Source organism: Epinephelus fuscoguttatus, linkage group LG21, assembly GCF_011397635.1.
Source record: "Epinephelus fuscoguttatus linkage group LG21, E.fuscoguttatus.final_Chr_v1".
NCBI classification, from domain to species: Eukaryota; Metazoa; Chordata; class Actinopteri; order Perciformes; family Serranidae; genus Epinephelus; species Epinephelus fuscoguttatus.
In genome coordinates, this window is record NC_064772.1 from 6,912,618 (window position 1) to 6,932,150 (window position 19,533).

General features: G+C 40.0%; 2 protein-coding genes across 5 annotated transcripts in view; one reads left to right on the plus strand and one right to left on the minus strand.

Annotated features, from left to right (window-relative positions):
- Nucleotides 1–1,801: 1,801 nt before the first annotated feature.
- Nucleotides 1,802–12,278, minus strand: zgc:194621 (uncharacterized protein LOC795037 homolog). The gene is made up of 5 exons (XM_049564787.1): nucleotides 11,743–12,278; nucleotides 5,773–5,831; nucleotides 5,595–5,678; nucleotides 5,401–5,477; nucleotides 1,802–3,739 (listed from the first exon to the last, which is right to left on the minus strand). Exons 1-5 carry the CDS (start codon nucleotides 12,150–12,152, stop codon nucleotides 3,695–3,697), a joined length of 675 nt encoding a protein of 224 aa, XP_049420744.1. The 5' UTR covers nucleotides 12,153–12,278; the 3' UTR covers nucleotides 1,802–3,694.
- A 3,268-nt stretch (nucleotides 12,279–15,546) lies between these two features.
- Nucleotides 15,547–19,533, plus strand: part of si:ch211-230g15.5 (polyhomeotic-like protein 3) — a 44,819-nt gene continuing 40,832 nt past the window's right edge. For 3 of the 4 annotated variants that reach the window (XM_049564782.1, XM_049564783.1, XM_049564784.1), the window contains exon 1: nucleotides 15,547–16,126. The gene's annotated coding sequence lies outside the window, so the exon portion shown is untranslated. The remainder of the gene's footprint in view (nucleotides 16,127–19,533) is intronic. The other variant, XM_049564785.1, reaches the window with a different exon arrangement.

The window sequence follows — 19,533 nt, forward strand, 5'->3', positions numbered from 1 at the left end:
GATGTTCTCCAAACAAACGTCAGTCATCATTTACACAATATGCAATGTGGTCATCATCAGTGTTCCACCCTGTGTGCACCTTCACTGCTTTTGAAACGAGCAGAAAACGACCTCTGCTGGTGGAGGAGAGAATGACAGAAACACACACAAACTTGTCACACAGGACAATGAACAGTGTTGGGAAGGTTACTTTTACACATAACTAGTTACCCTTAAAAATGTATAAATAATGTGGCTATTTTAATTACTGCATCAAAGTTATGTAACGTATTACATTTGATTACTTTTTGATTACTTTTGAAACTGGGCAGCAAAGCTGAAAAATGTTTGTCAATAGGCCATGCCAAAACACAGTACCCATTTCTGCATGGCAAAGAGATGCAAAGCAACACGATGAATGTTATATTCTACATATAAGCTTTTTATCGAAAATAATATATTTCAGTTGCATGTTCTCCCCGTGTCAGTGTGGGTTCTCTCCGGGCACTCCAGCTTCCTCCCACAGTCCAAAGACATGCAGATTGGGGACTAGGTTAATTGGTGACTCTAAATTGTCCGTAGGTGTGAATGTGAGCGTGAATGGTTGTTTGTCTCTATGTGTCAGCCCTGCGATAGTCTGGCGACCTGTCCAGGGTGTACCCTGCCTCTCGCCCGATGTCAGCTGGGATAGGCTCCAGCCCCCCCGCGACCCTCAAGAGGATGAAGCAGTTAGAAGATGAATGAATGAATATATTTCAGTGTAACCCCTTTGTGATTACCATTTTGATTAGTAATTGTAATTTAATTACATAGGCTACTTTTTTCTCAGTAACTGTTACAGACTACAGTTAGAGTTATTATGTAATTTAGTTAACGTAACTCCATTAAATGTAAGTAGTGACTCCCCAGCACTGACAGTTAATTAACTGAAATTAACTCCCTGGAGATGAACCGTAACCTATATGCCAAGTCCCAACCCTGAAAGGAAAATTTAGGTGATATATTTTATTTTACTTACCGTCATCAAAAAAAACCCCAAAAGCAACAGTGAATGTATTTCCCAACAAGTATTGTGTGTGTATCAAATCCTGATGTTGTCCCAAAACTGATAAAAATGGACCACACTGTTGAACTGGGTGATATGTTCTTCCATCACCATGAACGCACACATACAGTAGTTTATTATGACTCAGTCCCCATACACCGCCCTGCTGCCACAAATACTCCTATAATGTGCATACTATATAACGTGGATTAAGCCGCTGCTAAAAATAGTCCCCAACAAATGCACAACTTCCCCCAATTTGATTAAAAAAATGACAGCGACCAGCTGTTTTAGGACATTTCTGATATAAGTTACACAGCTCTTTACAGGAAAGATGAAAAGAAAAGAGGAATGGGCAGAGGGATGGAAAAACGGACAGACAGAGGGACAAGCTGGAAACGTAATGCCTCCACGGCCATCACTGGTCCAGAGGCATAAAAAATGGGTTTCAAGATGCTTTTTAATGTATTGTGATAATTTGTCTTCTCTGAAACTTTGTGGGAGGCTGCTCCACAGTCCAAACAAAAGTATGATCAATATGACTTTTCAGATTTGACCTTGGAGCAGCCAGAAATCCTCGCTCTGTCTGTCTGAAGATCTGTCCTCCCAAAGGTCAGAGGGCACAACAGCTCCTTCAAATATGCTCTATAAATATACTTGCCTTGCCTTGTGTGTCAGAGATACAATTTTAAAATCATCCTTAAAAGTAAAAGCAAGCTCGTGGAGACACAACATGAGTTATACAAACGCACACATCAGTGTTATTAATTTACTGCACATGTTCCTTTTATTGGCCGTGGTTTTGTTTCAGTACAGGTGAAAAAGTGCACAACAGATTCGGAGTCATTTACAGTGACTCACTTTACATCTCTGCCAATCATCTGCGTAATACACGCCCTATGTAAGAATGGCGTGATGTGTTTACAGACCACGCCTTGAATAAGGTACAAAAGTGAAAGCTGTCCAAGGATCAACATTTAAACTACTATGGGTAATTTTTCTGTGTAAATATATGATGTGCATATTTGTCAATGCCCTTTGATGTCTGCTTCACAGATGTAGATTTCAATAAAATAAAAATAATAATAATAATAATGCTACTTTTAACAATCTAAGTCAACACAAAAACTCAGGAACCTTTAGGAAAAATTAACAGCACTTAAAGAGTGTATTTGTGTGTGCCTGCTATGGCCATCTGTAATTAATGTCAATTTTGCAATGCTGGATAGGAATAAAGTAGATTTACTCACCTACTGTTGTTGAGAACAATTATGAGTTTGCTTTACTTGAGTGTTTTAATTTTATGCAACTTTATAGGCCCACTTTAAAGGGATTGTTTGTTTTTTTGAGGTGGGGTTGTATGAGGTACCTATGAGGTCAGTGTGTTACCTACAATAGATGTCAGTCAGTACACCCCAGTTTGGAGAAGTAGGCAGGCATACAACACAAAAGCTAAGCAATGTACTGCTGTGGATGGGGTCAGCAACAAAAGGTATTTTAGCCACCTAAAAAAATCGATATCACTTAAAGTGTACGCTATATTGAGAGTATTTTTACTGCTTTACCTTTCCAAAAGACAGCCCATTTCGACTGGGAAGCAGCTAACGACTTTAGTTCCCCATACATGCTCAAAGCCACCAGACTCCATTGAGAAAAACAATAATTTTAGCTCACTGAACGCAGGGGCTGCTGGTCTACTACTGCTTCAATCAGTTAGTTAATTTGTGTTATTGTGTGACTTTGGTGAATCTGAACCAGCTCCTTGAAATGCCAAAGTCACACAGTAACATAAACATCCTAACTGATTGAGGCAGCAGTAGAGTCACTGAGTCTGACTTTACAGAAAGCTTGTAGAAACTTAATTTTCTGTTGGAAATCACTGTCTGACAGCAAGGTAAAGCTGTGAAAATTCTCTCAATACAGTGTACACTTAAACTGACATGATATCAGACTTGAGAGGAATGCTTTATTTTTGTTCTGTGAATTATCTACTGTAACTAGGACAACACTTCTACATCACTTCTAGAGAAACTCACTGCTTCTGAGTTTCTAAAATGAGTTTTTTAAATGGGTGGAGTCCAATAACATCAATTGTATGTGGGTGGCGGCAGAAACAGAAATCTTACATGGACAGCTTAAACTAAATCTATCTACATGGCTAGTTTCCATCAGGAGTAAAGTTTTTAATTAAGTATTTACATCTTGAAATGAGCCACAAATCAATTCTTAAGTCAAATGAGGGCACCACTTTCTAATAATAAGGCTTTGTAAGATTAAATGGCTTTGTTTTGTCCATTTGTAATGCTTCATTTGTAATGCTGCCAAACATTAAGAAAAAAAAAAAACTTTTGGGTTGCCAGTTTGTGTTTTTCCAGATTCTCCAAGTGGTAAGTGAGAAAACAAAAAAGTTAAAATTATTTTCGTAATTTGGGTGAACAACCCCTTTAAACTGTATATGAGACATATTTTCTATGCAAAATACACAATGTATAACATACTAAACAACTATTTACAAAACATACAGAATAACTATAGCTAGAGCTATGTCATGCTTTCAATACAAATAATGTAATTTTACATTTCATTTTGTATTTTAATATTTTTAAAACTGTGTTCAACAGCCACAGCGAGGAGCTGAGCTCCCAGCAGAGACAGGCGGAAAAGTGACACTTAGCATTTCAGTACAGATGTTTGCTCCATCACTTGTTTCTTCATCTGAAACAACAACAAGGCAAATACATACTATGAATTATTTAAGCATAACATGTGCACTGAATTACACTAATATTTCTACTGCTACCAGTGGTACAAAAAAACTAAGCACTTACTTATTTACTAACTGTACTGTAGTTAAGCAATATTAATACCAGCCGCAACATTTAAATTGCAATTATTGTAATCCAATAATACATTCTGAAACGGGCCATTCTGCATGGGAACTTTTACTTTTGGTACGTAAAGTATATTTATGATGCCAATACTTTTGTGCCTTTTTATTAAGTGCAATTATGAAGGCAGGGTGTGTACTTGTGACAGATTATTTTTATGCTGTAGTATTGCTACTTTTACTGAAAGGAATACTACACCTGCAAACTGACCATTTGTATAACAATTTCTTACCACGTGTTATGTTGAATTTATGAAAGAAACATGGTTTTTCTCTGCATGCCTTAACACTGAATATAGTATCCAAAAAATGAGCTTCAGAGATGTTTACATTTTATTCTATGGCATAAAATACATCAGTAAATACCCTACGTGAATTCTGAAGCTTTGATGTGTCTTTAAAAGGCGGATGCTAACAAGTGGCTAAATGAGACTACAGAATGTAATCATGCCAAACATGGCTTCATTGCCTTGTTGTGGGGGCAAAGTTGAGTCATGTGCACAGTAGTGTATTTTGTTTATACAGCCTGGCCTTAGCTTTTTATGTCTGGCGATTGAATTTACGTTTCGGAATTCTTAAAAGCAGTGTTAATTTGTGAAGATTATCTTGCTAATCAAAACGTGGCATCATATGCGTTTGTTTGCCACAGACCGTTTTTTCCACTATAATCCAAAATCCAGTGTAAAAATCCCATAGGCCTTTTAATGAGGGAACCAGGATGTTGCTAACTTCTTCATCAGCATACGGAAAAACCCCATCCCTGGAGCACTCTGTGGGTTGTGATAAATTGCTTGCACAGTCGACCTATATGGCCATTTCTTTCTGTGAGAGCAGGTGTACTACTCTTATAGGTGAGAGTGTTTTATATTGTAAGGTTTTAGTGAAAATGGATAAATGAAACTTGGATTATACTGAATAAGTTGTGTGAGAGTTTGTTTTGTTTAACATAGTTTTACAGTTGTTAAACAGTTGTAATCACTACTTCACTTAATGAAGAATGTTTGCTTTTTTCCTCTGTTCACTGCTGAGGCTAGAAGAACAAAGTTTTCTTCACAAATGCAGTGAGTAACACGGAGTGGGTAACTGCTCATCTTGCTGGTGAACTTTTCCTTTTTAATGTGGTCTAAAAACTATGAAAAAGAAGGCAAGATTAACTATTTAATTATCCTATATTTTGATTTTTCCAGGATACATATTTAATCATTATAAAACATGTGAATTGGTTCTGTGTATTTTTCAGCTCTCTGTAGTATTGTTTAAATCTCTGTGCACTGCATGCAGATTAATTTGTTGTGTCCTGTGATCCCAGGTTGGATGGGGAGAGCCGTATGCATTACACAACTATCAAACTATCTCAAAATAATTGTCATTATTTTAAATTATTATTATTAAATGTTTGGTGTGCACTTTTAAAATTACTATTATTTTTAATCTTAGCTGAATGCTTGAAATGTAAAATTGAATGTAAGTGAGTTTTAAGATGTCAGACCGGTTTCTGTTTCCTCTTGGCTTGCATCATTTCCTGCTGCTGCTTCAAGCGCACTTCCTCCAGACTCATACAGCCACCTAATAACACACACACACACACACACACACACACACACACACAGAGACCTGTAGAGTCAGTAATGTACAACAAGAAACATATTAAAGATGATAAATCTTCTGTTGTATGTGTCTCACCAACACTGCTGGGGTTAATGGAGACATAAGCCATTGCTCTGCTCAGACGAAGCTCCTCTAATGCGGCGAGCTCCGCCTCCGCCTCTGCTCAACCAATCACATGTCACATAACAATTAATTTAACATGGAAAATAATGATATAAATCCTCTCTGATGCACACACCAGATGACGACTTACTTCTCTGGATCTCTCTTCTTTTCTTGGGGTTCGGGGGGATGATGGTGAAAGCTTTGTGACTAAAACAGAAACATACTTGTAAAATGATCATTTTATCGTCTCACAATGTAATGCTAGGTTCCTGTCAGAGCGTTAGCTAGCCTTCCTTTCCTGCATTAGCCAACAAACAGCAGATACATTCTAAGCATATTCCACTTGTTAGCTTTGCGTAAGTTTAGGACCTGTTCTTATCCTGATCTGTTGCCATCAGTTGCTGATGGGAAACGTATTATTGTAACAAAATACCATAACACTTCACTTGCAGGACATGCATGAAAAGGTTGGTTCACATCAATACGTTATTATGACCTGGAAATGTAATTATGGAAATAAACAATATTTTGCTAAAAAGTGTCAGTGATGGAGCGGAAACAAATGTTTTTCGTGAAAACAGGCTGATTTGTGAGTCCTGATAGTCCTGCCATCAACAATGTTAGCTATCAGAGTTACTTGCAGTTAATTAGCCTCACATCCCACGCAGCGACCAACAATGGTGCTCACAGGTGTATTCAGCTAGCGTTAATGTCTACTATGTTCTATTTTCTGATATCCCATGTGAAGTCTGAGTAGAATGTCAATCCATTATGTTGCAATGCAACAGCTTTCATTTTAATTTATTTATTTTATTATTCCCCCTGAGGGGAAATTCAATGTTTTCACTCTTGCTTGTCATTAACACACAGGTCCGAAAGACACACACATGCACAAACAGGACCTATACATGCACAAAGTGGAGAGATGTCAGAGTGAGGGGGCTGCCCTTGGTCAAGCGCCCTGAGCGGTTGGGGGGTTCGGTGCCTTGCTCAAGGGCAACCCTCCGGTTCCCAACCCAAGTCCCTGTGGACTGAGCTACTGCCACTATTTATTGTATATACTGTACAGAGCAGGGGTCATCAACCAGATTTGTCAATTTTACTTTTTTAAAGCAGACACTGTGGGGGCCAGACTTTATTTTATTTACTTTATTTATTACTTTTTGGATGCAGTGAGCAAAGGTGTGTTTGGAGAATCATGGCTGCAGAGTTTCATAAAAGAACACCTGTCCTACTGTTTAACACGGGGAGGGTGGCTCATGCTTTGGGCTTGTGTTGCAGCCAGTGGCACAGGGAACATTTCACAGGTGGAGGGAAGAGTGGATTCAGTTAAATTCCAGCAATTCTGGAAGTAAACATCACACCATCTGTGAAAAAGCTGTAGTTGAAGAGAGGATGGCGGTGAAAATCCCCCAAACAAGAACTGAAAAACTCTTAGCTGGTTACAAAATGCAGTTACAAGCCGTGGTACCTGCCAACGGGGGTGCTACTAAGTACTGACCATGCAGGGTGGCCAAACCTTTGCTTCAGACCCTTTTCCTTTTTTTGTAATTTTGAAACTGTAAAAGATTAAAATTAAAAAAACAATCTTGCTTCCAATATTAAAGAAATGTTTAATCTTTAACTTCATGTCTTTTGGAAATCAGTTCATCTTCTACTTAACTACTCACAGTATACGGAATTTTGGCCAGGGGTGCCCAAACCTTTGCATGCCAATGTGTAAAGATGTTATGATAATGTAATGTGGAAAAAAAAGTTTAATAAGAGCATGTAGAAATAAAATAAAACAAAATGTTAATTAAGAGCTATGAGTTTGTCCCCATTCTCAAATGAAGATATGGCACATGCAGCATCCCATTTATAAAGTTTATAGGATGGGAATTTGTCTCAGCTTCCCAAATTTAATACAAACTGGCCAACCAGCAAAATATGGTTTAATCAACCACCAAAACCCAATCCAACCTGTAAACCCTGAACTTTATGCATTACAGTAGCACGTTGTCAGGATTGAGAACAGAGACTTGGACTGAGCGCAGCAGAGTTAATGTGTGTGAGAGATACAGGGAGAAAGTGACAGAGAGAGGGGAGGAGACAGTGAAAGGAGAAAAATTGCATGCAGTGTTTCTGTAAGTTATTAATAACTTACTCAGGACGCTGCTGTCACTTTTTGACGTGATATTTTTCAAGTAAGCTTGCCTGATCCTGCTGCATCACTAACACTAATAATTAGCTGGCAGATGGATTTATAATTAGTAGGTCTTAGTACCCACAGGTCAAACATGCATATTTGGGGTTAGTAAATCATTCCTAATAAAATTATTTCCATCTCAAATGTTTTGAGGGTCACTTCAATGTAGGAAAATAGTAGATATCCTAAATACTGTAATGCATTTTCTTCTTCCTCACATTTTCTGAATTAACTCATATTCTGTAGGCTGTATGGAAAGCTTGGGTGGGCCGAATGTGGCGGCCAGTTGACAATCACTGGTACAGCATATACTGTATAGCTGTGCTTGCTTACATGATATAATATAGCAGGGAATGTTGACTCCATGGCTGCAGTCTTGAATGTCACTTTTAAACTTCTGTGGCATAGAGTTAAGTGTGCAGGTGTTACCTTTCCCACATTTACTGTTTTATATGATAGACCGCTGGTTCTCATCCCAACAAGGATCCCAAAATCTGAGAGCTCACCAGATGTATAACGGGATATAACAGAAAGAGAATATTTCCTTTGTGAAAAATTATCTTCATCTGGGGCGGCATTAGCTCAGTCCATAGGGGCGTGCCTCAGGAACCAGAGGGTTGCCAGTTCAAGTCCCCGTACAGACCAAGTATGGAGCATGGACTGGTAGCTGGAGAGATGCCAGTTTGCCCCCCCCCTGGGCACTGCCAAGGTGCCATTCAGCAAAGCTCAGAACCCCAAACTGCTCGGGGCACCTGTCAATAGGCTGCCCCTTCACTGTGACATCTCTCCATTTAATACATGTAAAGGCACTGTTTGAGCATGTGTGTGTATTTTGGGCCTGTGTGTGTGGGAAAAAAAATATTTCCCCCTCTGGGATTAATGAAGTACATCTTCTTCCTCTTCTTTATTTTCTGATGTTTATTTATTTATTTATTTATTTTTACTTGCGAAATACTGAACACTTTTAATGTTTGGGCAATAAAAAAGCCTTAGATATGATGTTTGTTGGAGACAATGATCATCACAGTACCACAGTACACGTGGTTCCTGGTAGAAGTGAAATCTCAAACAGTCCAACAAACAGCAGTTCACCTGCAGGTCTGTCATGCCAGTGGGTGGTAAAGTGTGTGGGATTAATCCACTGCAACAGATGGCCACAGACAGCAACAGGAGGAGGAGGATACTGCTGGACAGTTTACCTGCCTTTTAAAGTAAACACTCCCTAAAGCTGAAGAGCAGCCGACCAGTCTGAAATCAGACTGAAAGGCCTGTTTTATTTTTGTCTCTTTTCACTCTGGATTAAATAATAAGAAATGCCATGACATTAAACCTGAGACACTGAATATTATTAAAGCTTCAGGGCATGAAAGCATTTGTTTTACTCCTCAAAGCTCATTTCTGGTAGGAGTGTGCCCCAACACACATCTACTCCAAGATGGAAAACATAAAGTTCCTACATTTCTAAAAATTTCACTAAGATTATTAAGAACTTTGTTTTTTTCTGTACAGAGACAATGTAATGCCCAATCATTCCTTTATCAGCGATCATTTTTCGTCTTTATCCAATAGTAAACTGTTCCGTGAAAAAATCTAAAATCTTGTCTTCAAGACTTGCAGGTTAATTTTCTCCAGGCTGCAGAGATTCACAAGGCAAATTAAGACAGTGTGATTATCTGATTAGTCATTTTGATCCATTCAAACTAAAAGTAATCACGCAAATGAGGGTGTAAAAACCACAAGTAAAATATCTGTCAAAGACATAGATATAAGACACTTAATTGTCATTGTAGATATACAACAAAATTATGTTTAGTGAATTTCAGGCTTAGAGCTGCAAACAAACCAAATAAAAACACTGAATTGAATTAAAGCTAAATTCGCTGAGTGTTGGAAATATTGGCCATAGAGACGTCTGTCTTCTCTCCAGTATAATGGAACTAGATGGCACTAAGGTTGTGGTGCTAAAAGTGCCAAAAATACATTTGAAAAACTCATCAACCATATTCTGACAAAGACAATATTCCTACTAAGCTCTTAACATGAATAATGAAAAAGAATAATCCACTAATATTCCTTTTAACATGCAGCTGTGCACACTTGGATTTACATGCCCCAACATGTTGTTTATCATGTCAAAATGTGGTAAAAGTGGAACAGCTAGCGACGCTTGTAATTTTGCTTCTTTCCATCAAAATAGGATTTTTTCAAAGTTTGCTACTGCTAGTGGACTTGTTGGACTGTGCTAAAACAGAAGATATCAGTGCTGCAAAAATTGTGCACATTCAAAAACATGTTGATATCTAAGTCTTTCATCATTTTAAAAGTAGGTGTTTTTCCTTCTGACCAGTAATGTTTGCTTTTCTTTTGAGCATGCATCTCCTGCCCCACAGCCCTGCAAACTGTTGGCGACTTGGTTTGTACACAACGCACACAGCTGACCGCAAACAGCTAAGAGACCGTGTGTTGCGAACTGCGGTAAAAACCAAATACTGAGACACATATTGTGAATGTGCTGTATACATGTCCAAATAATGCTATTGAAACTCGAATAATATCAGCATATCCCACACCTTCACTGGAAAATACTAAATTCAGAAAAAGCCCTAGTTCAGAATATTCAGAACGAATATGCTGTTTACATAACCTCCATTAAATTCAGAATATTGTCTTATTCAGAGTAATGGTGAAATATTAGTGTGCATGTAAACATAGACAGTGTCACTTTCCAGAAATCATGACCTGGTTACTCAAGATAATCCACAGACCTTGTTGTGAGCAGTTTCATTTAGGAACTATTTTCTCTCTACCAAACTGCACCCGCCAACTATATCACCACGCAGAAAGAAGCATGAATCTACTGCTAGCTCACCTGGTGCCACTCAGCTTGCAAACGTTACAGCTCAGCCAAGGAGGAGACCATGAAGGCCCTGGGCCCACCAAAGGGTCTTTTTCCCAGTTGAAAATGCCAGGCGCTCCACAGACAGCACCCAGCTGTGTGTGTTACAGAATGCTTTGGAGCCACAGCAACTTTTCAGCTGAGATGCTTTGGTTACGTCTGGTTGCTTTGATGTGAAATATCTGTGGAGGTCAATATGTTGCCCAACTGGCAGTGCTTGGTGCAGAATTCCTGCCCAGCACCTCGTCCTGCTGCCGGCATTTGTAGTTCAGCGTAAAGACACGGTGCTCCCATTGCAAAATAATTATGCTGACCTCAGAAGGAAAAAACGCTCTGGTGGGCACAGTCCCTCATGTTTACATCTTACACTGTCACCAGCAAAGCCTCTCATCCATGAGTAGATGAATGAAATTAGTTCCTACATGAAACTGCTCACAACAAGATCTGTAGATTATCTTGAGTAACCAGGTCGTGCTTTCTGAAAAGAGACATTGTTGTTGAGCTTTTCAAATGTATTTTTGGGGTGCTTTGAGCACCATGAGCCGAGTGCCATCTAGTTCCATTATACTGGAGAGAAGACAGACATCTCTATTTCCGATACCTCCAACACTCAGCAACTCACAGCAAAGCAATCTAGACTGATAAATAGCACTAAAGAAAAGCGGAAAAATATGTATGTTTGATTTTGGGGTGAACTGTCCCTTTAATAAAAACATTCATGAGACCTCAAATGCTCCATGCAAACAGCCTAAACGTGGTAACGTGGAAAAATGGCAAAATATAGACACTCTCTGCAGTGATTAGTTGACCCACCTAACAACTATTATACACTTCACATATGTATTTTGTATGCTAAGAAAATACCATTATTCAGTGTTTTCACCGATCTTATTACCACTAAAAAAATTTGTAAGAACATATGGGACAAAACCCCCTTATATTACATACAAATCAATGTTCCCACAGGTGGTGGAAGGACACTAACTACAGATTCTTGTTTTAAAGGACACCCAGACATATGTCTTCTGTCTCACCTCTGACTTGCGTGCCTCGTCTCAGCCCTGACCCCCCGCTGCTCCCTCTGACAGGCGGTCATCTCCCGGCATTTTGGGTTAACGGCAGCATGTATCACAGAGTTGGTCGCCCTCTGATAGTCCGGGTTTGTCCTGGAGCAGTTTGTGGACGGTTTGGGGGCGGTGGAGCTGGACCTGGTCCTCCTATCACAGCTTCTTTGGACTGCGGCGCCCTGCGGTCCGGTGCGACGCTCACACCTGTCCCGCTGCGGACACCTCGGGCAGCTCGACGCGCGACTTTTACGCACAGCCGGTACTTTGAGTTCACTTTGTCCTCCGTTAACCGCCCGTACCTTCACCGGTTTGGTTTTCTCGAGGGTCTTTCTCGCAGCTTCCACTGGTTCTGGCTTAATAACTTTTGTGGCTGGCATTTTTTATGTCAAAGTGTCGCCTCTGAGTTTATGGAAGAGAGACGTCATCTTCTGCATGCTTATCGATTAAATAAAAGAAAAAAACTAAAATCTCAACTTTCCTTCTCAGTGGTGTGGTTGCCATGGAGTTTGCACCCTAGCAACTGAAGTATCAAGTCACACAGGTCGGGGTGGAAGTTCTGGTACGGACTTTCAAAATAAAAGACAAATAATCGAACCAAAATGAGGAGGAACTGTTTAATGAAAATAAGTAGCTAAAGAAAATAAAAATGCATGCTAAGGGTTAATGGTGATGGTTGCAAGTGGGGACATCTGGTGCACGTTATGTTTTAGCTTATCAGTGACTGCATCAGTGTTAATTTTTTATGATCAAACTTTTAATTGCTTTTGCAGAATTTGTGCATTCATTACAAACTTACAATCAACACAGAAGTTAAAACAATTCAAAGAGACATGCACGTTCCTCTTGGCAGTGTGTAACACAGTCATATAACAATATTACCCCTTACGTTCATCCACTGAGCATAAATAATTAGCCTATGCTATATGATGTACAGAGAACAAGGAAAGGATACACAAATGTCAGATATTTATGAAAACCTTTGAACTGTTATTAATTGTCCAGAAGATACTCAACGAACAGTATCCTAGCCTGCCCATCTCTCTGTTCTTCCAAGCTGATGTTATCAGTGTTCATTTCTTAATGTTATTATCAAATCAGATCATCGGGGACTATTTAGCATAGCAGAAGTCCAACCAACCAGCCCTCACGATAAACTGGCTTTAGATGCATAAACAAAAAATAATCTGCAACAATTTTGACAAGCAAATGATTATTTTCAAAGCAAACATCAGATTTCAGCTTCTCAAACTTGAGTATTTTCTGGTGCTTCTGTTGCAGTCCTAAGAGCATTTTTTGTGCTTTTATCCAAGTAATAGTATCCATAAAGTATCCACCCTCTCACCCTCTTATCTGTATCAGTAAGTCTGAGGGTTCTGCACAGTATCTTAGCTGTTCCTAGGACTGCACATTTCTGGTCTGAGGTTTCAGATGTTGTTCCTGGAATATCTGCCAAAGCCAGTCTCCCAGTTTGGGGGTCACTGCCCCAAGTGCTCCTACTGCCGCTGTATATATTTCGCCCCAAAAAGACGCTGAACCTTTAGACACTGATGCTGATCAGAAACAACACTGGAGACAGTTTATGGTCGTGAAATGAACATTCAGTTCACAGGCAGCAGCTCTGGTGGACATTCCTGCAGGCAGCCTGCCAATGGCACATTCCCTCAGAACTTGTGACATCTATGTCACTGTATAGAGTGGCCTTTTGTTGTGACCATCCCAAGACACACCTGTGTAGTAATGACACTGTGTAATCAGTACCTTAATATGCCACCTGTCAGGTGGATAGATCATGTTGGAGAAGGAGAAGCTCACTAAGATGGATTTTAACAAATCTGCAAACCAAATTAAAAAAAAACCAAAACAAAAAAAAAAACCACTTTGATCTTAAACTTAACCCTGTAAAATGGGAGCGAAATTGTTGCATTGAAATTTCTGTTCTGTGTGTGAGGACCAACAGAAAACCATCAAGTCACTGTACACTGACACGTGCAGAGACATCACGGTGTTGCTTTGTGGACTGGGTGCGACATGACTGACTGTTTTGTGCCCTTTTTCCTGTGTGCATCGATGAAGTATTTACCCTCAAACACATTTGAAATTCTACAATTATTTTGAAGGCAGGGCCGCCTGGTTTCCGGTATGGTCCTGGCTGTCTGAGCTATTCGACGCAGCTGCAGATTAAAGTCAGTGACGCAGCAGAGTATATGTTGTCAGTAGGTGTCCGAGGCGCTCAGAGCCAAGTCCAGTCTGCCAATGACAGAGGCTCATCCGATTACTGACACGCGACTCCACACAGCTCACGTGACCACATACCGTCAGATTATAGGCCAGGCTACAACATAGAATATAAATATACTGTATGTATTTGTCTTGTTTTAGTAATACACACACACACCAAAATAAACTACTATAAGTTAGATTTTGTTTTGATAGTTAGAATGTAATACACTTTTTCTTTGATATTTTTACAAAGTAGCTACTTGAAAGGATTAAAAACAAACATTACAAACAAAGAACAAAGGCACAGTTTTTAAAAAGGAAGAGAAGACGAAGCATAATTAAAGTTACCTAACGAAGAGATCTGGGGTTTTAAATGAAAGGTTTTGTGTGTCTGAGATGGTTGAAAGCTACATGCACAGACAGCCTATGAAATGGGGGTTTGGGGGTCCTCTGCCAGAAAATGTAGCCTTTTCTGCATTAAATTACAGTGTAAATGTTTTCATTTTTGTTGTCTTTATTTTTGTCAAGATAAAATTCCTCTGTTAATTCTATGATTGCATCGGGCAATACAAAAGCACATGTTCTAAATATTTCAGCTGGAAAATGTCACTCAAATTAACACGTACTGACCAGGAGAAAACTGGTCCAGTGTCACTTGGTGGTCCAGACCACAAATTAAAATGGGGATTTCTGGGGTCCTCTGCCAGACCACAAAGAGACCACAAAGTCAGTTTGCTGTCTTTCTCTTTTCTTTTCTTTTTTGGAATCCTGATTTCCCTTTTGGGGGAGGATATGACAGTCTGGTGCACCAGCAGCACAAGCGGTCACGCACATGGCTCTAGCTGTGTGCTAGAGACAAATCCTGTGCAGGGGTGGACTAAACCATTTTGTGCCTTTAAGGGGTGAGAGGGGCCTCAGAGAGCTTCCACTATTTTTTGACTAAGTTCAGTCTTTCAACCAATATATTCAGCCAATTTCAATTTAGCTATGGCACTAATTAGCTGAGAAATTAAAAAAAATGCAAAGAAAGCTAAACTTTTCATTCCAGACTTTTTGAGGGCCCCCCTCCAGGTGGGGCCCTGGGTAATCAGTCACACTTCTCCCCCAGCTACAATCAGAGACAAGAAAGTATCAAAAGAAAAAAAAACCTTTAAGAGACACAGCACAACTCCAAAGAGACACAAAACAAAACAAAAAAGAGGCAAAACGACCACAAAGTCTGTGTGTCTTGCTCATATGTAGCATACGGAGTGGGGCATTCTGCATGCCTGTGCCCGGGGGCCCATCGTCTCATAATCCCCCCATGAATAATGTGATGTAACACTGCATAAAGAGTACTAATCTTTGATGCTTGAAATATATTAGCTGATAATAAATTGGTATTTTTACTGATGCAAACTGCTGAATGCAGGATAATGGCATATTTTATGTTGTGGTATTGCTACTTCTGCCTCTGATCATTTGAATACTTCCTCCATAGTGTGACACTACAGTTGGCATGATGCAGCCTGCTTGTACAGTATGAGAGTCTTTGCGGTCCTCCTGAGCTCTGAGTGGTGCTGTCTCGCCGCCGTCGCCTTGTGAAAACTGCCTTCCATTGCATTTCTCCACCAGCGGACTAACCAGGCCCCTCGCAGCCGCTACACGGTGGCCCCGAGCCGGGCTGATTCCCACTTCAGACCCGGTAGGTGTGACGGTGGTGGTACACCAGAGAACGACGGGCACCATAATCCCCCCTGGCTGCTGGATTCACGGACTGCTCCGCAGGAAAAGCCCGGGGTGTGATGAAATCCTAATCAAAGTGCGACACACACAAGCCCATGCACATCATAAACGGGCCTGCCTTGCAGCGCAACTTTGCGTTTTTGCCTCTCTGCAGGGGCTAAAGGCAAAGAATCAGAGGTGAGGCTGCTGAAATTATTGTCTCGGGGACGGTTACGCGCACTTCGCAGCAGCCCCTGCGCTGTCAGACGAGGAAGTGAAGCTTCATACACGCCCATTTCAGCCTGTCGACCCTGCTAGAAAGCCCAGACCCGCTCATCAGATAACACCAACAGACTTTATAGACATGCGGTCACTTTTGGATGGACGACACCGGGAATAAGCTGCAGAACGACGCCAATTTCAGTGGGTAAGTGGCCAATGCGCTTTACGCATAACGTGGACATGATCATTTCCTAAATGTTATTATCGTGAGACTTCTCCACTGTGAAGGCCTGTCTCCATCTTTTTTTTTTTTTTTTTTTTTTTTTTTTTGATAGTCACATGCATGATCTCTGGCCTAACTGTCACCGGTGTGCAGTGTGACTCATTTAGTGTCACCGCCGTCGATTGCGGGAGTAAAAAAAAAAGTGACGCTGTCAACAGTTAACAGGCTGCGGGCCAGATGTCAGCATCTGCCCGCGGTGCGTGGAGTGGCACCTGCTTGCGTGAGGATGTTAGCTGAGTTCAAGCTGCAGACTGAGACCCAGTTTAAACCAGAGACCTCCTTTTAATGAGATTTTGAACCCATTTCTATATGCAAACAGCCAAACTGTGGAGATAATTCAGTAGGCACAACTGTAGTGATGTTAGGGGCCTCCTGGAGCCACTCTGGGACCCCCAGGCTCCAAAACTCTCTTTCTGTTGGTTTTGACTTGACAAAATCCATGTACATAGTTTCAGAGCCGAGACAATGGGTTGACTAATTGATTAGGTGATGGACAAACATAATTTGCCCACAATTTTGCTAAAAATATTTTAAGCACAAATGCCACATGGTTCCACCTTTTCATATGTGAGGATTTTCTAGTTGTCTTCATCTTTTGTCAGAGAAAACTAAATATCTTTTGGTTTTGGATTGTTGGTCAGACAAAACTAATCATCTGCAGATGTCACAGTGAGCTTTGGGAACTTGTGATTGCTGTACTTTTATAGATTCAACAAGACCACAGTTGATTAATTGCAAAAATAAGCAGTGGGGTTAATCAATGATAATAATAATCATTATTTAATCACTACAATATTTGCACTTGTGTCACCAGTGAGACAGAGCGGGGGGAAAATGAATTTTGATGTTTTTTGTATATAATAGTGTTGTCACGATACTGGAATTTGTCATTTCAATACAGTACCTTGAAAAATATCAGTATTCAATACCATTTTTGATACCACAGTGAAAATTGACATAGAGAGTGTACAAGTTAACAAAACAAAACAAAACAAAAGATAAATAACAGAAGACTATAACATGACAGTTACATATTTTATTTTCTTGGTTAATAGCAGAAAACCGCCGAAATACTGTATCAACAATAAGAGAGAGTGACAAACTACAGCTGGTACTGGCATGGGTGTATTACTGATTGGGCCTACTGGGCCCCAAGGGCTCAGGGGACCCCTAAGCCAGAGCGTCTGTGTGAAGTTGCTGTTATTAACTTTACATTACTTGTCAAAGTAGTCATCATGCCAGTAACAGAGCCCCAAAAGTCCTAAAAAAAAAATAAGGAATAACCCAAACATTCACTTTGAAGATGTCACAACTAAGAAACCATCATGATATGTTAATAAAGAGTGTTTCCATTTCCTCAGTTTATCTGCAGGACTTTAGATGCACTGAGTGCTTTGTGCAGTATGTCCCCTTCAGTTCTTTGGGGAGAAACAGCTGCATGTTTTATCTGCTGCTGGGGGGAGGCCCTTTTGTCCATCCGGGCCCAGGGGCCCATTATGTCATAATCCACCTGTGTTTACCAGTGTATTGATACTTTTGAAGATGAGCATTTAAACACTTTCAAATAATCAAAATTGATATGTATCCATAAATTGATAATTTTAACAACACTAATATTGATTCAATATCGTCTTGAGACACAGAAGCTAAGTATCTTTTTTTAATTATATAAATGATCAGTATTGGAAATACAAATTAAACTGTTGGTAGCCTACTAGAAAATTAGAGTTTAGCTTTTTCAAGGTGGTGCAGTGGTAAGCTGTTGCCTCACAGCAAGTAGGTTCCAGATTCAAACCCACCAGCTGGCTGGGGCCCTGTTTTTTGGAGTTTGCATGTTCTCCCCATGTCAGCATGGTTTTACCAGGGTTCTCCACAGTCCAAAGACATGAAGATGAGGTTAATTGGTGACTTGAACTTGCTTGTGAGATGCTTGAGTGTGAGCGTGAATGGTTGTCATTCTGTATGTGTCAGCCCTGTGATAGTCTGGGGACCTGCAGGGTGTACCCGAGAGAACTGTGACATCACTATAAACTACCACACTGCACCTCCATGTAAGGGTATTATATATTATAGTGATGCTAGAAGAAAATGTTTTATAAAGGAACCTCTGGGAGACCCACTGGGATCCCTGTGCTTCTCCTTGCAACATGTGGAGCACCACTTTAAGCCTCTTAATTTTTTCAATTTTGACACATGAACTCTTGCCTTGGCTCTGATCCAACACACACAGCTGATTCTGACAGTAACAACGTCATGAATCAGTGAAGGATACAATCAGCGGCGACGTCTAACATTTTAAACGTCAGCATCATTGACAGCTGTAATAAATGTGACAGACTGTCACATGATCGTGTCCTTAAAAGACAGGTGGAGGGATTATTTCAACACATTCATACCAAAAACCTGTTATTGGTTTCATGTTGTGTGTGTGTGTGTGTGTGTGTGTGTGTGTGTGTGTGTGTGTGTGTATTTTGTCATTGGCTGTGGGCCAATATTCAGGCGAAATATTAGTGTAATGTCATCTGAGGTTGTCTGGTTTTGTCTCCTCTGTTGTGTTGTTGTAGGATAGTATTTCGTATAAAGTAAAGTCTTATGAGCTGTAGCCAGGATTCAGATAAAGTCTTAAATTGTTTTAAGTATTTGGCTTTTTGATGGTCAGTGGTTTTCAGCATGTTTTATTTAAATGTAGCAGTCAACTCTGAACAGCTAAACTGTCTCTTTGTCTCCATTTTCTTGATAATTAGTCGCAGTAGTTCTTTGCAGGAAATCTTTGAGGAAATAATTAGGAAATTATTATTAAACCCATAGAAAAGAGTATTATTGTATTATTATAACACACTGTTTTTCTAAACTGTGTTTTAGTTATCAAGGTGATGTGAGGTTGTGTTTTAATGTTAAGGTGCAGTGAGGCTCACGTTGGTCTGCACCTTACTGTTGGTGCATTCAAGTTAGAGTCTGTTAAATGACCCAGCAAGGAGCTAATGGAGGCCGGGATTTACCTGAAACACATCTATTTATATCACATAATGTTTGACCATATGTAAAGGCCAAAGTGTCATGGTCACACTCTCAGGAGAGATTTAAATATGCATAATGGTGCTGACTTTCTAACTGTCTCTTCCCAATGGAGGGAGCTGAGTGAAGAATGAAAAAAAACACAAAAAAAATACTGAATTTCTTTTTTGAAAAAAACCCCCAACTGAATCCTGAAAGAGAAATACTGGATCTAAAAATACTGAAATCAGCATAAATAATGAGAGAAGAGAGGTGGATGCTGGCTACTTGCTAGAACCCCTAAATTTCTAGGAAAATGACCAACCTGCCATCAA